Consider the following 25,181-nt stretch of genomic DNA (forward strand, 5'->3'; position numbering starts at 1 on the left):
GTTCCGTGATATGTCTAAGATTTTTGAAAATGTAGATTAGTTTTCTAACTCTACCACATAGTGCTTTTATGTGCTCTTTGAAGTTAAGGTTGCTATCAATTGTAACACCAAGATATTTAATTGTTTCCACCTGTTCCAGAGGATCACATTTACAATTTTGTTCAGAGACACATATGTGCGGTATAATATTTAGAGTGTTACTAATCTGTTGCATATGCCTAATGCTGAAACAAATGTACTTGGTCTTGTCTATATTAAGAGTAAGGATATTAGACTTCAGCCACTTTCCAACCTTGTTGAAACCTAGTTGTGCAGCATCAAAGGTATCATCCCATGTGTCGGCAGAAAAAACCAGAGCAGTATCATCTGCAAACGAGATAATCTTGCCATGAGTGATATTGAGATTGGTGAGTTCATTTATATAGACAAGAAACAAAGTAGGACCCAGGATGCTGCCTTGTGGTACGCCGTGTGTCACTGGCAGATATGTACTATGGTACTTATCCACTTTGACACACTGAAAACGCCCAGTCAGATAACTCTCAAAAAGTTCTAACTGCTTGTCTCTGACTCCGATCCGCTCAAGTTTTTTCAGTAAGATGGAGACAGAAATTGTATCAAACGCTTTGGCTAGATCTAGGAAAATAGCAACACATTTTTTCCCTTTATCCAAGTTTCTATTTATATAATCAACAAGTGAGTTTACAGCTTGTTCGGTGGACATTCCTTGCCGGAATCCATATTGGTTTGCTGAGAGTAAATTATATTTTTCGAGATAGTTGATTAGTCTAACATTTATTATTTTTTCTAAGATTTTGGATAAGGATGGTAGAATAGATATTGGCCTGTAGTTGTGAATACAATTTCTGTCCCCACTCTTATAAATTGGACGCACCTCCGACTTTTTTAGGGAGTCAGGAAACACTCCAGACTGTAGACATTTATTGAAAATTGTGGTAAGTGGCTGAATAAGAACCTCCCTGTTCTCTTTAAGAAAGTTACTACTAATTTTGTCACATCCAGGAGCGCAATCCGATTTCAGACCTAGTATTAGACGTTCAATTTCTTCTTCATTAGTGTCTGTTAATAAAAATGAATTAGGTTGAGAATTATTTATTTTTATGTCAGGTTTTCTTGTATTTATATGAGTATTTTCTTGGTGTATTTTATCAGCAAGCGAGCTTCCCACATTTATAAAATATGAGTTTATTTCATTTAATGATTTATTAGTAGAATTACATAATGTCAGGAGTTCTTTAGGATAAGCTGAATTCTTGGTTGTATTTGTAACAGTTTTAATAGCCTTCCACAGTTTTTTGCTATCATTCTGGGCAGATTGAATTTGATTTGTTTCATAGGCTCTCTTTACCTTTCTTAATATAGTGTTACAGTAATTTCTATAGCGAGTATAAGTAATTTTTAAGCATTCGTTTCCCGGTGAAGATTTACACTTTTTATGCAATTTATCCCTGTTTCTCATGCATCTAAGTAGCCCCTGTGTTATCCAAGGTTTTATAATTTTTTTACGTTTAGAGAGAGTTATCGTTTTGGTATTTTTGTTAATAACGTTTTGTAGGCAATTTATGAAATTATTGAGCGCGACATTTGGATATTCACATTGACTTATTGTTTTAAAATCAATTTCCTGGAGATCTTTTACTAATTCTCTTTTGTTTACCTTATTTATAGTAGTAGTTGCAAACTGGCGTATTTTTTTTAAACTTAAGCTTATTAAGACCGGGTAATGGTCAGTTAATGTTGTACAAGGGACAATAGTATGTATAGGATAACTTGTTTTTATTAATATATGATCTAAGCAGGTCTCACTACTACTTCGTGTGATCAAAGTATGTGCTGGTAAAAGACCATGAAAAGATGCTAAATTTAGGTATCGTTCACCGTTTAGATCTATTTTGCTGGCGTTGATCGCTATATTAATGTCCCCAATGACCATTACATGTTTAAATAAGGAGAGTGTTTTCAAAATTGCGTCTAAAGATGAGAGAAAGGGATCTAAGATATTATAAGAAGGTGACCTATATATGGCGATTATGGCGATTTGGTTGTTAAGTTTTAAGATCAAACAATTACTATCTTTGGTAACCGGTTCTTCAATGCAGAGATTTAATGTATCTTTATAATAAATCACAACTCCGTCATTTTGTTTAGGATTGATTTGTGTAGCCGTATGATGATATCCAATTAGATTTGGAATTACTTGTGCACGTGAGAGCCAGCATTCGGTCAATATAATTATGTCAAACTTGAGTCTTAATCTAGTTAATAATATTTCCAAACCTGATATATTGCAGTTAATGCTTCTTATATTTTGCGTTATTATTAATAGGTGCTCGCTAGTTACAGATATTACTTTATAACAATCATCAATATCTACCGTTTGTGATTGGTAAACATATGTGTTATCTATGTTACTAGTTAGGTTAACTACATCACTGAATGTTTAAGTTGTAGGTAATGTTTTAAAAAGTAGTGGTCTGGGTTTGCGAACAGAGTCTTAGTAAATTCCGAACAAATGTATGTGTAAGTAAGTAATTGTGTAAATAAATATGTATAATATATGGTGTAGATAATGTAATATAATGTTATCGTTATTTTATAATGGAGTCTAATTTTTAAACATAATGGTATATAATAATAAGTGTTGTAGTTTTGATATATGAGTGTGTATCGTGTGAAGTGAGATGTGTTACAAAAAAATAAACTTAGAATAGAAAAAGTAACATGCAACAAAAAAATAAAAAATGCTTTACAATACTTGATATTATAAAATTTTACCCTAAGTAGTCATGCTGTGCGCCTCAGTTTATCTATGTCTGTTACACAATTTATGCGAATATGAGGTGAGTCTTCGTTTCTTTTAAGGTAAACAATCCCGTTTGTTGTCCAACAGAAATCGTATTTATAAGACTTTTGAAATTGTCTAGCCAGATAGTACAGATTCTGAGTTTTATGTGTTAATGTTTCAGATACATACAGTGGTTTTGCTTGGTAACTGGGGTTTAAATGAGTCGTGTTCAATTTATCTCCCTTGCTTTTGGATTTGTTAAAGTTTTTGACGGCCTTCAGGATCTTATCTTTCATCAAGACCGTAGTGAGCTCGAGAATTATCGGATTGGATCCATCTTTTGACTTGAGTCTGTAGACATCTTTTATACTAGCACTGCCAATTTCCATATTTAGCGTCTTTCCCAATTGCATAAATTCATTGCATAATGTTTCCTTGCTTTCCCCAGTCTGTTTCGGCATATTTCTAATTTCAATCCCAGCCCCACGAGACTTACGTTCAAGGTTTTCCAATTTTTCCTCTAATTCTACGATCAGGACTTTATCAGCTTTCCTTTCCTTTTCGAGGGAGGCAATTTTAGTAAGAAATTCGTCATATTTGTGGGACATAACTTCCATACTTGTTTTGAGGTCTTGAAAGCGTTTTTCCTGTTCCGCAGAAAAAGAGGAAAACATCTCTCTTATAAGCGCCGTAATATCTTTGTGCTCCTCATGATATTTCCTTTTCTTTCGCTCGGTAATATTAGCCGTGATTGCGTGCAGATCAGGCTCCGACTCGCAGTGCTGCAACGATTGGTGGTCAAACCCCGAGGCAAATAACAATGCAGCACTCCGGTTGCTTTCCGGTACAGCTTCGGGTGTCCGCGGGGCAGGTGACGCAGGGGGGGTGCGGTTTAGAGGCATGTCAGAGATATTGTTCCAAGCACAATAAAAAGTACTAGGGCGATATGGATAAGTAGATGTCAGTTTTTAGCACCACGCAGTACAATTGAGCCAGGGGTCAAGCAAATTGGTCGCCGATCGATAAAGTCGAAGAATTTACCTTTCCGTCCAGTCCTGGGAGACCTCTGTGTGTAAACAAAGGAAATGCACACTTTAACGTTAGTATTCTTGATCTTGCGCCGTTGTTTGTGTGTGTAGTGCGTAACCACGGATATGTGACACTGATACTTCTTCAACGTTATGCACTCCTAGTATTCGTTGATTTTTAAATACGAATAATTTTATTTTTAATGTTTAATAAAAATATACTATTTAACTTGCGGCACGTCTGTACTCTTCAGAGGTCCGAGGGGGAATTGCGCGATCGTCTCTACAAATCTATACAACTTCAAACAAGTGAAAGTCGATCGTCTAACGCCGGTTGACGGATAAAGACATAAAGATAAGTATGAAAACAATAAAGGCTAATGGAATCCTGATGTCTTTTTAGTTTGAGTATCAAAGCTCAAAGATATTTGAGCGGTAGTTAAGGTAAATTAGACGGGTATTAAATTAAAGGTTCGCGTCGTTTGTCACTGGGTTGTATAATACCCGTTTTATCTTTAATTTTTTTATTCTGAAATTCTGTTCTATGTAGACGGTCAAGTCTGGGTAACATTTTGAAAAATATCACAAAAAAAAAAGTTGAAGACAATTTTGTATTGAAAAGTATTTTCTATGTAATTTTTCTTAAAAAATCGATGAAAAAATAAATAAAGAAATTTCTTAAAATACCAATTAGTATATACAAACTAGATAAAAAAGACTATAACTAATAACGTGTAACTGCGTTTTATTTCATCCCTAGTTCATTTCGCTTCTGTCAATATTATGTACCATATCCGAATGTATCTGAACGATAAAGAGGATTTATTTATTTCAAGGAACAGTGAACATAACAAAGTCTTTTGATTGTTCAAAGAGACTGACGGACAGACAGTTCAAACGGTGGAGACACAATATTATTTAGTTGATGACAAAGATTGTTTCTGTTGATGTACTACTGGGAGATCATTAATGTTTTCTTCGTCCAACCAAAAAAAAAGCTAATTACAATTGCTTTCTCTTAAATCTGTCCTGTAGTCAATAAATTCGGAATGAAGACGCCAAAAGATTCACTGCTGGTGAAAAATCAACCTTACGAACTACTTTCTCGTATATTAATAACAGAAAATTATTTTAATAAATAAAAAACGTTCAAGTCGAGTCAGATTCAACATAGAGCTTAACCTCGATTTTTCGTTATCATCTTATAGCAATAACCAAAACGCTTCATATTTGTAAATTTGTGCTCTTTAGCTATCAGTGTTCATGAGATACAGCCTGGTGTCAGTCTTAAGAACATACCACAGTAATAGGGTTTCGCTTTTTCCCTTTGGTAACGGTACCCTAGAAAATTATAATATCAACATTGGCATCTCCATGCTTCTCCTTATTCCATAATCCCAACACGCGGCTCCACAGCATTACGACGTCCCCATAAAATATAATGCCGACCATCTTGGAATATCAATACCATCAATGGATTGCAACATTTTTTTTATTAAAGATGTCTTGGCACGCTTGCCCTTGTTTCCTAATCTAATTTGAGTATTGACTGTCCTAAAATATTATATTTGATTCAGGGGATGGATGGATTTCGTTTTATTCTTGGGATGAGATTAAGATGGATAAAGGTTTTATTAGATTAAGATTTTTCGATGACCTTGAATCCATGTGGTAAAGTTTTGGTATGGTTACAGGTTGAAACCCAGGCTATTATCAATGTATTTTTTTATAAGTGAGTACAAGCCTTGAAACCTAACAGGCGGTCGGTAAAGGAAATCACGGCGAGGAAATCTGAATGCTAAAACGGAATGGGAAATTGCAAACTCGCAACCGAGCAAGCGCGATGAGAATTTTTCTTTACAGTCTTTATTTATAAGCACAATTTCCAACCGATTTCCCAACACCAACATTTGAAACAACATTGACAAACTTGATCAAAAACAATTCAAGCCAGGACAATACAAATAGGAACTGTCTAAAATTAATATCTCATCGTTAATCAAAATATTTGTGAAACTTAATCAAAGAGATTAACCCTACTATTAGTCGGGTTAATCCAAAGCGATAGTCTGACCAAAAACATAGTTCTGCGGAACGATTAGAAAGTCAAACAAAAGCCTGCGATCGCGGTGGGAGGGTTAATTAGTGAACTGGCTTACTTGACCCGTAGGTGTGTGGTACAAGAGTAAGATAAACTGCTTCAAAGTTGACTCTACATTTTGTGCTAAGTACGTTATATATGGATTTCGATTTAAATACATCGATTCAAGCATCCGCTTTAATTTACATATATAGTAGGTGGAGAGAATTTAAAAGAAATCAAGAAAGACCATAAAGATACAGTTTTATACAATTCTTAACTTAATCTTAAATATAAATAGAAAAGATTTTACAGTTATGGAGTTGCTATTCCATTATAATTCATTAAATGTCGCTTTAATATGTTACAGGTCTGCCTTTTAGTTTTGTTTTCCTGTGTAAAAACTATCATTTTTGCCAACCCAAATCGATTAAATTGTGATAAAACTTTCCTCCAGTCTTACAACGACGCCGACGTTAAAAAATTGATTAGATGTCTTAGCAAAAAGAATTGTAGACACTTTTTTCTAACCGTTCGTAATTGTTTTTGAAGTAAAATTTAGCTCCTGAAATGGTCTTAAAATTCAGGCTGACGCCCTAACAAATTGATGACTTTAATGATGATGACAAGTTCGGGCAAAGCCGCCGGCAAAAGCCAGTATAATATTGAGAAGTAAATTTTCTTGTAACCTTGTACCCTACCCGACTTGGTCTTCATAACATGTAGTTGTAATGCTTATTTGCCGATCTCAGTTTAGTTTAATTGAGGGCCTCTATCCTTCTACACATTCGTAGGCCTTTGGAGGCTCTACTATGCATACACGATATACACACATGTGTGTAGATATTTAGTGTGTGTGGTGTGTTAATATTGATGAAATTCCGTGTGAGATAAATTTAGCATGTCCTTCGAGAGAATTGATTAATAGTGAGAGTTTTGCATAAATGATACACGACAGGTCAAAATGCACAAAAGATCAGTTACGACAATTCATTTCAATCTGTCAGACATAATTCTGCTCCGTTTATTAAGAAAACCAACAGAATACTTTTGCAAAGAGTATGTAGTTTTATTTTATAAATAACAATAAAAGTTTATGAGATGATTTGATAGCAATATTTACGAAATTCTGCGTCTCCTTTCTTCTTAGAAAATAAAGTTCAGCTATCAACTGCTGAAGTCCATCTCTACCATCTGACTCTACATAGCTAAAAACTGGTCTATAATTTCTACCTTCTGGGAACTGAGCAGAAAATTCTTAGACTCTATAAGCCAGTCTTGCAAGCCAGTAAAAAGGCTTCCAACTTAAAGACCTGAAGATCTAGAGGTACTAAGTTTGAAAAGTTTTAATTTATTGCTTCAGCTTTAGTACAAAAGTGGCGAGATATCGTTAAGGCGAGTTCTAAGTTGTGCTTACATTGTACATACAACATGTTCGAAGAGCCTTCAAGAATATAATTTAAAGGAACTTTCTACTGGATAATATATACAGTATACTGCAGTGTGGTCGTAGCCAGTTGGTAAATGCTTTAATTGATGCCCATCAAGGACCGATAAAATATAGTTTTGGTGGATCAGATGGATTTCTTTTTTAAAAGTAATTATTGTTGATGTTGTTAAATAATTATCCCAATGATGCCTTTGGTATGTTGATATTGATACAATTAAGGTATTGCAAATGAGTATGGCCTATGATTGAATAAAATATTCTATAGCTGGGCAAAGTCCTAAGCCTACCTAAGTAAAGAAGTAAGTAGTATTTTTTTAGGGTTTCAAAAAAAATGGAATTCCATCTTAGAATATCTCGTACAAACAGGGTCCAAATGACAAAATCATTTCAACTTTCCATAAGGCTCTTCTATTTCATTCACTTCTTACTTAGATAAAAATAAATCTACTCGCAGTTTACGCACAATAAACTATGATGGATACCATGACGTAAGCTCCACGCAATGTATCACCGTCATCCGTACCCGAGGGGAGGCGTGGACTACTTCAATAACAATAGTGCGGTTTTGAAACAGTTTTTTTATCCTTCTAAAAGTAAAACTTTGTTTATATGGATAGATGCTTGGGGGTAACAATCATCTGTCACGCAAAAACCACAAAACGGTTTTGGACGAAATTTGACACACATAGTTAATAACCAGGATTGACATATATAAAAGTTTTTATCCCGAATTTGTGTTATCATTTTCGACTTGTAGCGGGCGGAGCAAGCTATCAACAGCTAGTGACCTTACAACCATGTAATTAAGTGAATACTCATCTATGTAACCTTTGTTACAGGCACAAACAAAATGTCAGTGACAACCTGAAGGCGAGCGGGCGATGCGCCGCGCGGCGGCTCGCGCGCGCGGTGCGACGCGCGTAATATGCGCTCACTGAACGAAACAGCGTGCCAGGCGCTGCTCGAAGATGTCCGCTGGGATGAACCCGTCAGCCTCGTCAGCTTAGCCATACTAGCGCTCATCGACGTACTAGTCATTGCAGGTATGACAATCTTTCTATATGTAACGGAATTGTGAAAACACGAAAGAGGAATTTGTAAAAATTTCTTCAGTAATTTGTTGTGTTTGCCTTTTAACAAACAAAAGCAATTAATTTTGCCAGATTTGTAGAGTTAATTGAATGTACCAAAATAGTATCAATGGGATCTGTCGTGTTTTGTAATTGCTTAACATACTTTGCAATACGTGTGTTACGTAATTACATTCAAAACCACCTAAGACGACCGAATAAAGATCATACGAAGCAAAACACAAACGTAATTCTAAATTGAAATCCAACGCTAACAAGACAGCGAATTAAGTACTTTAATCGTTACGCCCTACACTTGCTATCCAAGCGTTTTCATTTCAACCCACTCTGAACCCTTTCATCTTAGCAACACATTCGTACCTTTGCCGTTTAATCCCGTTTTCCCCTTTGTATCGTAGTACGCTCTACGTCGTAGCACGTGCTACGCCGCTACGGGTCTACGTGATTTATGTGCAGAACTTGCACTTAACTTAATATTTTAAGAAAAGTTTTTATCTTTAGTGTAAAATGGTAAAATGCTCTTAGAAAAGAATTGTTTTCTTTGTGAGAACGTAATTAAACGGTATCAGGTATCGTCCGTTAGACGGGCGAAGAAACTGTAAACAAAATGGAAGGAAAACAAGCTGATGTTTTAGTTACTGTTGAAAGAGTTTTGTTTTTTTTTTCTAAATACACGTTTCTCCGCACTTGAGCGAAGGTGTAAAACTCCAAGTTTTTGAACGAAAAATACATATTTTTTTACAACTTTTATAATTTTAGCTTTAAAACAATCACCTAATATATTCCATTAAAAATAATGAAAGTAACAGGGTCGTACTAAAAATAGGTTTTATTTTATAGATATTTTAAGAATTTAATCTTTCCAAGTATATGCTTTAACTTAGAAAATCACTCATCACAGCACTTTAAGTTATTTCAATAAAAATCAAATCTGAAACCTCTCTCATCATGACCACGTTTTATAAATAAAAGCGTGAGATATTTATACCTGGCGTTCATTTATACGCAAAGTACTGAAAAGTATATCAGAGGGCTTGCTTGGAACAAACATTCACAATAATTAATTTTTGAAATACATATCACATGACAAGCTAAACACATTTTGATAATACGAGAATAAGATGAGTTGTTTGTAGCTTATTACTGTATAATTTAATTTTATCCATCGCCGTACTAGTTTGGGTCCAACCGAAGTCCTTCATGACTTTCTATAGCGATGGTGGGATTTCGAGTCGGCCTAAGGGTATACCTCCACGTACCTATACTAACATATAAAGCTGAAGAGTTTGTTTGTTTGTTTGTTTGAACGCGCTAATCTCAGGAACTACTGGTCCAAATTGAAAAATTCTTTTTGTGTTTAATAGCCCATTAATCGAGGAAGGCTTTAGGCTTTAAACCATCACGCTGCGACTAATAGGAGCTAAGATGCAATGGAAAATGTGAAAAAAAAACCGGGCAGGTATACCTAAATCATAACTTATATCTTCTACCCACGGGGACGAGGTCGCGGGCAACAGCTAGTTAAGGTATAATTATTATGGTTGTCGAAGCGTGAAGGCGTAACACACAGCTTAGAGCGGCATCTCTCTTCTACTTTAAATCGTGGTAGTAAGCCTCCTGGCAGCCCCTGACAGTACATACATGAACTTTATTCTGGTGTGATGCGCGGCGGTCGACTTTACTTGGAATTGTATTCAAACCTCCTTTTCTAATTCCTATTTTTTTCCAAATAGTATGTTTCAAATGACATTTCGTAAGAATTAGAATGTTTCTGGAATAGGTTCATGTGGACATAATTGTTTGTATTTTTCGTAATAATCTATGCTACTTGGCTATCCGTGTTAGGAATAAACAAACAATAATGGCGTTACAACTTAGTATTTAATAACCGGTAAAATGGCGGTCCATGGACCGACGACCTGGTGAAAACCGCTAGGTCCCGTTGGATGCAGGTGGCAACGAACCGGTCGCGCTGGAGAAATTATGGAGAGGCCTATGTCCAGCAGTGGACTGCTATAGGCTGAGATGATGATGATGATGAAAATGGCGGTCACGCAATACCAAGAAAAGAAAAAGAATTTTTTTGGTTAACAAATAAATTTAAAAGCTTTTCTTCCCTCAGTTTCCGTATCGTAACAACGTTGCTTTACTTCAAACTTAGTAACTGTTATTATAGCGGCAACAGAAAAACTTTATCTGATAAAATTCCAACTGTTCAGCTATGACGGTTCATAAGATAGAGCCTGGTGACGAACGGAGACACAGAGATCAAAGCCTAGTTATTAAGATTCCGTTTGTACACTATACCTACGGAACCCTAAAATCCAAATGTCCAAACTGCATAACCTGTAACCGGAGTAAAACATGCAATATAGTAGCTCAAGGTCACCGAGTCGCATTGTAAACATCGATCAACATTACCACTGAATAAAGAGTAATATTTTGAAAAGGTCATAGTTTCAATGAGATTTTGTGATAGATTTAAAAATCAGATATTTAATAAAAACATTGTTAACGTTTGACTCTACATTTTTGAAATTGAAACGATGCACAATTTTGACCCTACTTTCATCACCTTTTGTCACAATGAATACTTCCATACCTTTTACGCATAGATTGTGATACTTCATCATTGCACATCGATTTTTATACTAGGCTTAAAGCGCCTACTTTTTCCAGTTTCTGTCCGTCTGTCCGTCATTGCTAGACAGTTGATATTTAAAAAGACGTGTTTCTACTACTGTTATCACAAAAATTAACTAAAAATAAAGATCAAAGTTTCAGCAACGTATATTTTGATAACCAACACTCAAAACTAATACAAATAGACACAACTGTCAGCAGTCACATTGTTACAACTTAAGCAAGCAAAGTCACAAGAGAAAATTAGTATCATAATTTATCTCTACATTTAATGTTCGTGTAAATTGTTGGAATTTCTGCTTTCACCTGTTGAGGGCTGGAGGCAGCGGGCGAGAAGACTCCATTAGGCGATTACATCGGGGAATATACGTTTGAATCACAAACAAACAGTCTCAACATTTACATTGTTATAACTTTATACTAATGGTTAGTTAGTGAAGGACTTTATACTTCGAGAATTAATATAAATATTAGTACAATTAATATCGGTCGTTCATTAAAGTTATCGGTACGTTTTTCATTTTGTCAGTTGCTTCATTGCAAATATTGAAACGAATGCCGATTGACTGAATCGATAATCTTGATGTATTTAACGTGTCACATTGTTTGTCCGCGATGGACTCCTAAACTACTTTCCCGGTTTCAATGAAATTTGCACATAGTGTGCTGCTTGATTGAACTTGAAAACTAGGATAGCTTACATCTCAATTAAGTCGCAACATTATTTTCTTGCATTTTTTTATCTATTACCATCCTTATACCTTTACCTCCTAACGTAAGCAACTGGTACGAGAACATGAACAACAGCCTCATGATCTAGACCATGATATAAATAGTTAAATCGAACATGTCTATACCACTACCTTAAAATTTTACAGCATTGTATCTTGTATCATAAATTAAAAATTAAAAATGACTAGATTTCTAAAAAAAAGGGTATTCACTAACACTGGCAAATATTTTAACGCAAAATAAATGCACAGCATTAACAGACATTCATTCACAGAGTATCGTATACAAAAATATCTTCTCACAAAAGGCAAACCGATTTCGAGAGCTCAACAAATAAATCTGAGAAATCAATCGGGCATTCAATAACGCCTACAAACCTATTGTGTTGTGAATGGCGTTCGATAACTGTTATCATTTATCACAGACGATCCAATGTTAGGGATAGAACTTAAACGAGCGTGGTGTGTGGAGAAATATGCCTTTGAATATAGGTGTGTGATCTGTTGTGTCCAAATCCGAGTGCCTGCTTGTACCATAGGATACATAGCTGTTGACCAAGTCAAACCCACTGTACGCGTTTTGTCATGGGTTCAACTCCTGCGTAGAACAGGCATCGCGTAACTCAAAAATGCTTGATCTGGGTCTCTATACCCTTGCGCTTGTAAATAGAAATGTCGTGAAACCATGTCCGCTACAGAAACCAAATAAAAGAGTACCTATGTATATTATTTTTAAGCTAAAAAATCAATCTTCATAATTAGTTATTTTTATCATTTGTACTAATCCCACTTGAGCACAAAAGCAGAATCACCTAAACTGACGAATAAAAATGTTAAATCCTCACTTAACCTAACCAAATCTTGAGCATTCCCACAACATAAAAAGCCAACTGAACATTGAATACATATTGAATCACGACCACAAAAGTGGGGCACCAACAATCGAATAAACGTGCGACCCTCCAAGGGTCCGCGATCCAAATAATAAATGTACATTGTCCACTAAAAGGGAACGTCGTTTATAATTTAAAACTTGTCCCCATCAAAACGGACACTACAAAAACACAAAGGTCCAATAAAATCCATTTGTTAGTGTAACAAGGGTCAAAAGAGACCTTCAGCGGAGTCTTTATTTATTCAAAAGTTTTCCAATATTCGTCCAGTTTTGTCGTCACCATCTGTTACGATTAGTTCATGAAAATAGGAAACAGATTGTTGCGAGTTTCTCCTTCGAGTTTTGTGGAACGTTGAGGCATGAGATAAGAATGATAGATTTGGGTTTTGTGAACAGCTTTTGATATTCATCTTTATGTATGTCGTACTTGGACTTGAATATGTAAAAGTTTTTTACTGAAACAAAACTAAGGGAGAAGTTCAACTATTTTTGGACGAAAAGTTTAGTAAGAGTTCGGATTAGCCCTCCTTTTGGGGTATAGAATCTAAATCATTGGTTTTCCTAGCCTACAGGTTCCCCTGCAGAGTAAATGAATTCCTTTCCCCATTCAATATCGCACGCAACTCTGAACCAGCCTACGCAGTATGCGTCCATGTCATCCTACCAGCGCGAGCTGCGCTACCATAGTTCTGTGATGGTATAATTCATGCAATACCCTCCATCATCAACAGCCAGCATTGTGCGAGAATGATCATAAGTATGGACGACTAAATGAGCCATGCACGATCAAACCAAATACAGCTTCAATTTTAATATTGGAAATCGGTCAAGTTCTATAAAGTCCATGTGAACCCACCACCGTTTCCCATTTTCCAACCGTTCAATAACGATATAAGGATTATCTAAACACCAAAAGCCACCTCCGTTATATTAATGATCATTGACCCCCAGCCTGGTGATTATGGAAATTTGTCGATAGTAGCGATCATTTTGGCACCATATACCTCCCATTTTCGGCATGGACTTTTATCGTTGGATGTTGGATTACCTTTCGAATAATTACATTATTTCTAGACAATACTATAACAATACAATATTTATATCTAAAGCAGGTATCGGTAAGAAGCATATTATGGCTTGACTTTTGTTTATGGAAAGGTAAATAAATGGTTTAATAACATAAACTAAAGTAATTATAAGAGCCTGAAAAATTACGATCTGAGCAATAGGGAGTTCCAAATGCAATATACATCTTAACCAAAAAATCAACACAATTAAGTCAAGTTATTTATTTGCTTTATCATTTTGTAGCATGCTTAACCATCTTCAGGCTATATCTCAAACCGGTTCTAAAGTACAATAAAACATCACTAACTACTAGGTAGTTACCTATATACATCAAAACCTTAATAAAACCTTATAACATATTTATAACATTAATCAGTTTCATGTAAAAATCTCATACAAATTCATACTCAAGTACATCCCTAGAGTAAAACAATATTTCTGAACGAAAAATGTTAACCTAGACTTCTAAGTTTATACGATGTTAACACGTGATATCATGTTATACCCATATTAACTTCTTCATAACGGAATTGTTACAAATTTGCAAAATATTAAAGTGCTTTAAGTAACTAGGCGAGCGTGTGATTTTGTCCGGTTAAAAGAAATGAAAAAAAGGCCGAGATTGGTAGAAAGAGACAAAATTAAAGTTTCGGATCGAACTTCCTTTTTTATTCTTTTTCTATCGGGGAAGAGGTTTTACTCAATAGTGGGATGTTCTGGTCTTATTTATTTAGCTTTTTCATACCTAATTTTGTAGCCCCAAAAATTCACTCACCCCCGATTTTTTACGTTTCATCACCTATGATAGGTTATATCTTAAATAGTTCGTACAAAAAATCAACCTGTCCGTCTAATAAGTCTATTTAGTCCCATACCCCATTATTATCCAAATATGTCGGTCATGCAACGTCAACAAAAATATTGAATACTTCTCACTTTAGTTAAGCCTCTTTGAGGAAAGTGACGTCGCTGGAGCCTAGTAATACGATATAGGGAAAATTGGTGATAGATTGACTTTCAGCGAAACTGTAATGGGGTATGAAGGGCATCTTTTGAAGTTTGCCTCGCGTTTGTAGTTCAAATAGTTAAGTTCATTGCTTTTGTAATTAACTTTATCGTTTGATACCGTGTTATTACGTCTTTGTTGTGTTACGACTTAATTTAGTTTTGGTGTGTTTTAAGGTAATAGTTGGTTTAGGGAAGGTATTGGTGTTGTGGGATGTTATTTAGTCATTAATTGAAAATTGTAATTTGTAATTTTTCAAGGTTGGGAATAGGTGGATGGGGGATCGATAGGCAAGACTAGCTGTGGGTTATTCAAGGCTAATAAAGATGGTGAAAGTCTAGTTTATGAAGCAAACCAGTTTATTTCTTATCGTAAAAATATTTTTAAGTTGATGTATTATAATTAAATAAAGTACTAAAAGATATATATTTTTAGCACTGACTAAGTATAACAATTTTTACTTATAACAATAGTAACGAATAACGAAATGTATGTGAACATACATTCGTACATAATAACATCGTAAAACTTTCTAAGGATATATGTCCCATAACAAAACTGGTGTCTACATAAATCAAATGAAAACTATAGGGAAGCAAAGAAACTACTTACTTGCTTAGTGTAGCGTACGGTTCTGTGCGTGTTAACTCGAAGATAAAGACAGTACATACTGGAAGCATATTTATTTATTGTTCAAATTGTATCGACTTTCATAACCCTTGTCACTTTTACAGAAAGAAAGAAAAGTTTTTTGTTTTAGCCTTTCATAATACAAAACGGGGTTTCGCTTTGTTTTGCGTTTTTAAATTGGTTGAACAAAATAATCCTGTAGTATAAAATGATAATTCGATGGACCTAGATGACAGATCTAATTGATCTATTTCTTTTTGTTAAGCATTTAAGGCAAAGAGATTGTTTGATAGTTGCAAAAGATGAGTAATATTTCCCTATCTATAGATCATATCTTGACACTTGAATAACTTTCCCTAGAAAGTATTGCCATCGAAAGTTCCTGAGTTGTTGCACAGCTTTTTTTATTAGTATTTCGTATATGAGTGTTATTTTTAGATACTTTCACTAATATTACGCCAGTACACAACTCAACCTTAGTTTCCGATAGGCAAAAACTTTAGCCTCCGATAAGTCTCTTTTATTTTTTCGAATGAGAAATCATCAATAGCGTCCTCCCGTTTTGCGTTCATCAGACAAACCTACCCACATTTCTTCCTTTGGCTTTCGTGTACCGGGACCAAATTAACCTGAACAAGCCCACTACCACGGCAGACATCAACCTTAATAGCCTGCACAGAGTCCGATAAGTCCCTTGGAATCTAAAAATTATACCAAAGAGACGTTTAATTGCCTAATGTATAAAGTGTTTGGAAAATATTTAATTGGAATTACTTTATTCCTTGTTAAGATCAAATTATAACTTCATATTATGTAGAATGTAGATATAAAAAGTTTAATATAATCAAAAGTTTTGAACTAAGTCAAGCTAATTACTCACGTAGGTGATAAATATATTTTTAAAATTAACTTTTATATTAAGGACAGAAATAACTTCGAAGTTCGTTTTGAGTACAGACTGTATAAATTGACTACGACAATACGCCGCAGATAGAATTTAAAAAATCTCGTGTGATGTCACTTATCAGTAAACCTTCTTGATGCGTTTTACATTTGTAATTTTTCATTGTATTATTAAAGTTAAAATATGTATTGAATATTTTTTATAAATTAAACAATATCTATACAATATTCCCAACATTAGTTATAAAACCGCATCAAAAATAAAAACAACAAAATAATCGAAATAAAACATTCGTATTTCCTAAATTAATTTTACTGACTTAATCAAAGCTAAAACGCCGACAATAACACTGAAACATTTCGACTGTATAAGCGATGCTTACATTTAAGTCATTGAGAAGGCTTTCACACCGTAGCCATCTCGTTAGCGAGTTTAATGTGCCATTTCTGTGCCTGTACCATGATCTCATAAAGTGAGACTACTTTTATGGGAGAGAGACAGCGCTCTATAATGCGCATATTCTCGTCTCGCTCTAACACTGACGTAGCCCTTAAAGAGCTGACTGTTAGGGTGTAGAGCATTTTTAAGTCCCCACAATGATTTTAATTCGTCACTGCTTTTAAGTCACCTGGGTTCTTTCATGTTAAATGTTTCTTTTGCGGTTTGAAATTTTATTTATTAAGCCTAGTTTTGGTTTTATCTTTTACACTAATTTTGGTTAAAGAAAGAATGCTCGTGGCTAAGCTAAAACTGCTCAAGTTTATTGATCGGAAGTTAAGCTACGCTTGATATGGTCGGATTGTTCATAGGTGACCATATGTGTCGAATTACAGTTTCATTTTCAGCGGGACTGTAATTGTAATATTCGACATCGCACTTACCGTGCAACAATTTTGGATCTCCAATTTGGATTCGAAATACAATAATTGATGTTCTGTTTGGGTGCTAATTATGTCTATTATGTAGTCCATTCAGAAAATTTGCAAGCTAATGCTAATAAGGTTGCTTGATTTGACGCTAGATGGCGCTGAATTTGTTGAAATCTGAATTCAATTACATTATCTGTCTGTATCTTACTGTCTCTGAAATCGGAAACAATTAACTATCTATATTCCACTTATCGTGTCTCTACCATCGTAACTCTCAAATGTAAACCGTCCAATGTTCCCATCTATTGAAATAACCATCAAAATCTTTCTCCTCAGGTAACTGCCTCGTGATAGCGGCAGTGCTCTGCTCCTCCAAGCTCCGCAGTGTCACGAACCTGTTCATCGTGTCTCTGGCTGTCGCTGACCTGTTAGTCGGCGTCGCCGTGCTGCCTTTCTCAGCTACCAGGGAAGTGTTTGAGGTGAGTAGTAGAGAATGGAGATGTTATTGTGTTTTGTCTTTTGGGAGGATGTCGATGACTTTCAGGTTTAATGGATGCGGCATTTCAATTGAGTTTTGTATTACTCCTACATTAATTTTAGTTTCATACAAATATTTTGTGGACCTTTTTTGCGATGTTTTAGTAGTGACAGATAGGAACTGCAATTTTTGAACTCTAAAAAGCTTTTAAAATTGAATGGTACAGAAAGTTGAAATTTCGCGCTACGCCACTTATCAATATTCAATATAGTATGCGTTTTAGCACCTGGGAAGCATTTTATTTGAATATTTTTTATCGAATAAGTAAAATTAACGATGCGAAGCCTCATCAGGAATCTACCTGAGGGACAAATTAATTTAACCAAATTTAAAAATTTATTAATTTAATTTTAAACCCAACATTTTAAGTGACGCGCTCATACACATACATGACTACGTAAACTCAAATACCTTTAACAGTCTCAAGAATAATAATAATAATGTAGCAACACCCTCGACAATAATTACCTTAAATATTTTTGGCTTAATTCATAATTACGGCATAACTTTATAAGACACACGTCCACATAACCCTAAGTAATTTATATCTCTCTGCCAAACACAGGGGTTCCGTACAAAATAACAAATGAACACCGTAAGCCCCATGAAATATCACAAGGTACCATCATTTTCAGTAATTAGACGCTTTAAGAGCCTGCAGCGGCAGATGCCACAAACGTAAAGGGTTCCCAGCCCCTCATAATGATTCTGAACTTTAATACCCAATTATAAAGTCTTAATTCAAACGGCATTCCATCAGAAATAATTCTAAATGATTTTAAACTTTGTTCGCAGAGATATAGATGCTCATTTTCCGTGTTACGTAACTGGATTCTTGATACTTGGTAAAGGAATTTAAAATTTATGGGCAGGGGAAATAAGATTCAGTTTTCTTTGGATTCGTTTTCTATCTAGGCACTGTTTTCAATGACGTTATTAGGGCGGCGCGATAAACGGCTATTTCTAGGCTTTTGCGTTTATTCAGGCTATGGAAGATAAATATCTTGAAAATAACTGGTTTAAAATACGAGCTCTAGTTAATGATGTAAAAATATTTACCTCATCTAAAGGGTCAATCCGACGATCATCTCCTACATTCAAATGACATGACGACAAACGTTTGCGTCTCTGAAATGACATTTTGTCACGTGACTTTGACCTGCCATCTCCATACATACGAACGTTGCCTATAAACGCTAGCGATAATCAAAATGAGATATTTTGGGCTAGATGAAATGTTCAACTCTAATATTTTTTCACCAACTGTATTTGGGTCGGTCCTTGGTATTACTAGATGCAGCTTAGTACCAGTGTTTTATCAGAGCAACTGCCTATCTGACTCCTCAACCCAGTTACCTGAGCAAAACGATACCTCTTAGTAAGACTGGTTGTCAGATTTTCCTAGCTTATAACTATTTGTAACGACTGTCAAAGATGTACAAATATGTACGACCCACAAGGTAACGTGCCTTACGAAACATGGAAGAACTCGTTCTGACATAGATTGTTACAGGTGTGAATCAATCCAGCCAAAAACCTGAAGTCTATCATGAACGATGGTTTTGAAGAGCTTCAGTGTAATCTCAAAAATAGATAATACTAGCTGTTGCCCGCGACTTCGTCCGCGTGGTTAGAAGATATAAGTTATAACTAGCTGTTGCCCGCGACTTCGTTCCCGTGGGTAGAAGATAGAAGTTATGATTTATACCTGCCCTGTTTTTTCACATTTTCCATTGTGCCTATCTTTGCTCCTATTAGTTGCAGCGTGATGGTTTATAGCCTAAAGCCTTCCTCGATGAATGGTATATTCAACACAAAAAGAATTTTTCAATTTGGACCAGTAGTTCCTGAGATTAGCGCGTTCAAACAAACAAACTCTTCAGCTTTATATATTAGTATAGAAGTATAGATAAGTATAGATATAGATTTATACCTGCCTTCTATCTATCTTGTAGAATTCAGTCAGCGTTTGCAATGTAAGCGCAAAAAAATGTTTTTTTTTACGACCTCACATTAGAAACCTCAAAAATTGTAGCCTATGTGTTATTCTGATGTATGAGCTATATTGTGGTAAAGTTTCATTCGAATCCATTCAGTAGTTTTTACGTGAAAGAGTAACAAACATCCATACATCCATACATCCATACTTACAAACTTTCGTCTTTATAATAGTAGTAGGATGAAATAAAATAATTATTTTGTATTAAAGGTTCAAGCTTCACGGGATTTTCACCTGCGGGCATTCTTTATTTAGGATGAATTCTAAATGTACACGAACCCAATTTACAGAATAAAACCTTGATTGTATATTTTTTTTCCTATAATTTGTTTAATTGGGTAGATATATTTTTAGGTACTGCCACAAGACTGAGCCGAAAAATAACGTTTTATTATTAATGAGCTCTTGAATAGTAAAGTTAGTTATTTTAAAATATTAAGGAGGAAAATTATAGTTATAATATTGGTATGATAATTTGCTTTGTTTTTTTTATATATTTTTTTTAATTTTCCTAGTAAGTAACTGAAAAACAGTTTTTTATATCCGTATCAAAATATTTCTTCTGCGTAATTTGCGTTGAATTTAAGTACCTATCGAGGTTTTATTTAAGTAAGAAAGTATTTGAACATACCACTGTTTTCTTCTCACGTAATTTTTTAAAATTAACTTTAATACAGTAAAAAGTTCCGTCTTTTTCCAACTTGACTTGCATGACCAGCTGAATAAGTTTTCCCTTAAAAATATATAGAGCACAATACCAGCCATTTAATCCACCACAAAAACATTAAATACAGGCTAGATTTAAAAGGAAAACTAGGATTGTATAACAGCTGTTTCGTTCCCACTACAATTAAGTTGTTACCGTGTCAGTTCATTGTACCACAGTACTTGGCAACAAGAATCCTAATGAAACATTCATACTAATTTATTATTTGCAATTCAACCGGAAAGTACAGATTTCAAGGAAAGACGTAGTTTTGTCGTCTTTATTCCATTACGTTAAGGTTCATTTTTGTGTTTTTGGATGTTTCCAATTTGAATGCCTCGCTGTAGGCTAAAGGTTTTCAGTAGTGATTGGGTGTTGTTTTTTTTTTTTTCTTAGGCCATTTTTTGTTCCGTTGGTTGTTATATTCGTGAGCGGAATGATTTTGTCCATAATTAACTTATTTTATTTTATTCATTTAGTATATATGGAATGACGTATTTACATTATTAATAGGATGATGATGTATTAATAGGAAACTCTTGAATGCGGAAGTCATTTAAAATAAAAGGAAAAACAAGTTTAATGTATTTTTTTTCAATCGATTGTGATGGTCACCTAAAATGTGTTTATTTTATTTCACAGATTCAGTATACTGTTAACCTTCTGTTTTATCATCTTAAAGTGTACGAATCAATGACGTCAAACGTCACATTTAGAATGAGGGTTGTAAGAGGTATAAGTTGGTTCTTGACAATACTATTCCGGTAATGGAAAATATTTCAAGGTTATTTTGATCTTCTTAGCTACTATGCAATATACAACTGTCTACCAATCGCAGTTCATGAGATACAGTGGTGACACACGGACGCATAGATAAAAGGGCCGAAGTATTAGGATTTACTTTTTAGTGTCTTTTAGATTTTTATTACTCTCGTCTAAGGTAATAATATGTCGAAGTTAATGATATGTCGAAATTAGATCAAAAGCTATTTTCTGTATGAGATATACAGAAAATAGCTTATAATTCACTACTCTAATCTCATTTATCTCTTTTTTAATTGAATACGCAGACAGCGCTACAAACTGCAACAATATTTCAATTAAATAAAAATAATTAGTTTTTTTTTCATTGTATTCAAACTTCAGACAGAACTCAAACCGTGCTGAAGACACTGACCAAGTTTAAATTTGTTCATTGATTTGATGAAACACTATATTTTCCTTTTGTTTCAATTTTCCTTATCTTTATTAAAGGTCATATAAACGAACTACGATCAGTTTCAACAAACTGTTTCTTCACTGATTCGAACAATGATGCTTAATCATCTCTTTGGCCATTTTAAGGGCAGACAGTTAGATAAGTGTTCCATCTGAGATTGACGTCACAGCTCTCACATTCAAAACGAGAGCTCTAAGAGAATGGAGCGCCGACCTTGAAACAGCTTGACCTTAACACTAGTTTCTATCTATCTATTTATAGATCTTTAGTCAAATTTTAAAGGCGCGATGTTTAGTATGAGAACAAATTATTTATTTCAATCAAATGTGTTATTGTACAGAATACCTATCTCAATAAAACAACATTGTTTTCTTAATTTTCCTTAAATCTTTTTCATTTTATTTCAAGGGCCAGTCAACAAGAAAAATGCAAGAAAACTTCACCTTGAGAGTTATCGTGCGTTCACAATATTACTTATACATACATAATAATATATGAAGAAGCTATTGATAGACCTTAATAAATTACTCAAAGCCTTATTTATTGACAATGGCTATAGTATATATACATATCACATTTTTAAATATGTTATTATTGAATAATCGCTTCTCGGTCTTTTGGCTAAGATCAAAGTGTACTTATTATTGAAAGGAAGCACTACTGAAATATGTATGTGTTAAAAAAAAAACTAACGTTTATTTTCATAAACACGCGGACGAAGTCGCGCGCTATAGCTAGTATTTTAAGCCAAGATGATAACATAACACAGATTTGAACTGAATCTCGGTATGAAACACCCACGAAATGATGGCTATTGTTTTAAATTAATCGAAAAAGGACAAAAGGCTAAGCCTGTATTGGATTGTCTTGTCGAACTAAAAATATTGTTTTCCTTATCTATTTTTATCCGAAACTTGGCCGATTTGAAAAGAAACCTTATGATAAGGCTCATAAGTTTTATTATTGTCGGGATCGAATGAAATTTGCACCCCACGACCAGTAGAAGACTGGACTTTTAAAGAAAATAGCTTTAAATTTCTGTTGTTTAAAATCTTTTTTAATACATTTTATTAGCTCTTACTGTACGTTTCTTGCGATAATTAGTCTCTGTAGAAGATTGTTCTATGCTTCATTCATTGGCCTAGCCTTTTCCCAAGATTGTTCTATGCTTATACGGGCAATATTGGCTACATACCTATTGTTTCTTTATGTCAATAGTAATCTGATTAAACTACAACTGCATAAATAGATCAATAATATTAATCCACGATTAATAGGTACGGGGATGTGTGACCATCTATATCATAAAGAGATCCTCCGTGTTTCGCACGTCATGTCAAATTGTTGATCCCACCTGTTATTACACAGCATTGAGAGTCAATCAAAATTACCTGCCATCCAAATCAGGATGGAATCCTAAGATGACATTTGACAGTGATCTTTATCAGTGAGCAATACGTGAGCTTTACAATACGGTGATTAATCCGTTCATGTTGACAATTGACACTTTGACTCGTCTCACAGATCACAGAGACTACAAGCTTCGCGGGGTTCCGTTCATCATTTATGACGCACACATTTGCATTTCACATCAAAACTGTTGCCGTATGTGTTTAGAGGGAGAAGCAATCGGTTGAGATGATTTCGTTTGGTGCAAGTCACGAGAATTGAAAAAAGAACGACTCCCGTTTTTCTCCTTTTATCCCGAGGGGTTATGCTCAAGTCACTTGCTCAGATACCATGACTCAGGACAAGCGTTTGTTTATTGTCTAGAAAATGTTGTTGAGTGCCAGTTCACAATGAAGGTTCTCAAAAGATAAAGAAAATCAAATTTAATAAAAAAGGCATCTAAAAATGTATTAAATCTACCGCTGCTTATCCACAATTTTATTTCCATTTTGATAGACAGACGCACACACGGCGGAGGCTTAGTAATAGGGTTTTACACTTTGCCTACAGGACCCTAAAAACATACAAACATTTGCCTAATCAAATGAAACTACAACTCGCTCCATAAAATAACAGCTCTAAAGTCATATATTTTTGTTAGAGTTCTCAGAACAATCAAAATTAGAACTGCCCTCAATATTTTGATAGAAATCAATTCACATAATTCAAAATGTATCTAGTTACTTATTCATAGAGTTTTAAATTAAACAAACAATTTCTGTTATTTTCTTAACAATCTGAGCGAGGGTTTTACAAAATTTACTTTATACCAATAAAAGTTTTCGATCAAGGGTTGAAATCAAACATTGAATAATTTATTTAAAGCCAATAGTTTTAAAACGAAAATAAATGATAGAATTTAAATGATTCGAATTTGAAGTATAACACTTGTAATGTTATCATTGAAAGTAAACATACATATAATGACTAGATCTGTAACTAATTGTGTGCTTGAAACTATTTTTAACACCCGACGCAAAAAGAGGGATGTTATAAGTCAGTCTGTTTGTATCATCGTAGCTCGCGATAGGATTGAGCGATGACAATTTAGTTTTTGTATTAAACTTGGGGAATAACAACCGAATGTCTGCAAATTAATATACTTGAGTGTTCTTAAATGAAAGTGAACTAAAATAGAATATTAGATTATTAGAATAGAGTTCTTAAATTCGTTTGATTAAAAAATTGATAAACTTCATCAAGTATAATATTATGCAATTAGATTAAATTCTACATCAACCATACGAAAGGAATAAAACGACGAACCAAGGAGCATAGAATCGAAAAAGAAACACAAAAAGGATTTTTTTGGGCAATATAGCTTAGTATTGTTTGTCTTGCCTTGCTAAAACTACAATGAGCAAACAAACTATGCACCTCATTTATACTCAGTCCATTTTATAGGTCTGTTCCATTTAAATACCACAATCTCGCCTATATCTTTTCACTTGCACCACACACGAAACCTATATTTTGTAACGAAAAAAGAATCTGAAAGTGGGTCGTCGATATCCTTCATCTACTCCGTATTTGGAGTTCAAAATATCGCAGGCATTCATCAAACACGGGCTTTTATATCTTGGTAAACGAAATGCATGAAGTGTTGATGTTTTCAAAGTCAACGTTTTGCCGTAATAGTCTGTTGAACATGTGTTTCATAGGGATTCTGTTTTTGTTAACAATATTTTGTTCCCCATCCAACGAAATGAGGTTATACGTGGAAGCTTTGTTGACGGGCATGTTGTTGACTATTTAATACTCAGACTGCAAAAAACCTACGAAGTGAGCGACGGACTCGCGACAAACATGATTTACTTTCATAAATTTCACTAAATTTTCTTGCAGTTTCTTGTCTTGTTTTCCAACCGCACTTGAACAGTTTTCGCATTTATATAAACAAATGTTTGCAGTAAGGCAGAACGTAGAATTGGAACCGACTACAAATTGTAAAGTGAGATCAATTCACGGATATCGAGCACTTCATATAACCTTAAAACATATCTCCCCATAACTTTCACTTTCGCTATACGGAACCAATATTTCGGTCCAAAAAGTATCATTGGGAGCGA

The 25,181-nt window shown here is 34.5% G+C and overlaps 1 protein-coding gene across 1 annotated transcript in view; it reads left to right on the plus strand.

The window, feature by feature from the left end:
- Window positions 1-25,181, plus strand: part of LOC113494762 (octopamine receptor Oamb) — an 89,905-nt gene that overhangs the window by 37,134 nt on the left and 27,590 nt on the right. The window contains exons 2-3 of the mRNA XM_026873213.1: window positions 8,204-8,407; window positions 17,538-17,680. Of these exons, the coding sequence (XP_026729014.1) occupies window positions 8,290-8,407; window positions 17,538-17,680 (261 nt within the window). The 5' untranslated portion in view covers window positions 8,204-8,289. The remainder of the gene's footprint in view (window positions 1-8,203; window positions 8,408-17,537; window positions 17,681-25,181) is intronic.

The sequence above is a fragment of the Trichoplusia ni genome, chromosome 6 (genome assembly GCF_003590095.1).
Source record: "Trichoplusia ni isolate ovarian cell line Hi5 chromosome 6, tn1, whole genome shotgun sequence".
NCBI lineage: Eukaryota > Metazoa > Arthropoda > Insecta > Lepidoptera > Noctuidae > Trichoplusia > Trichoplusia ni.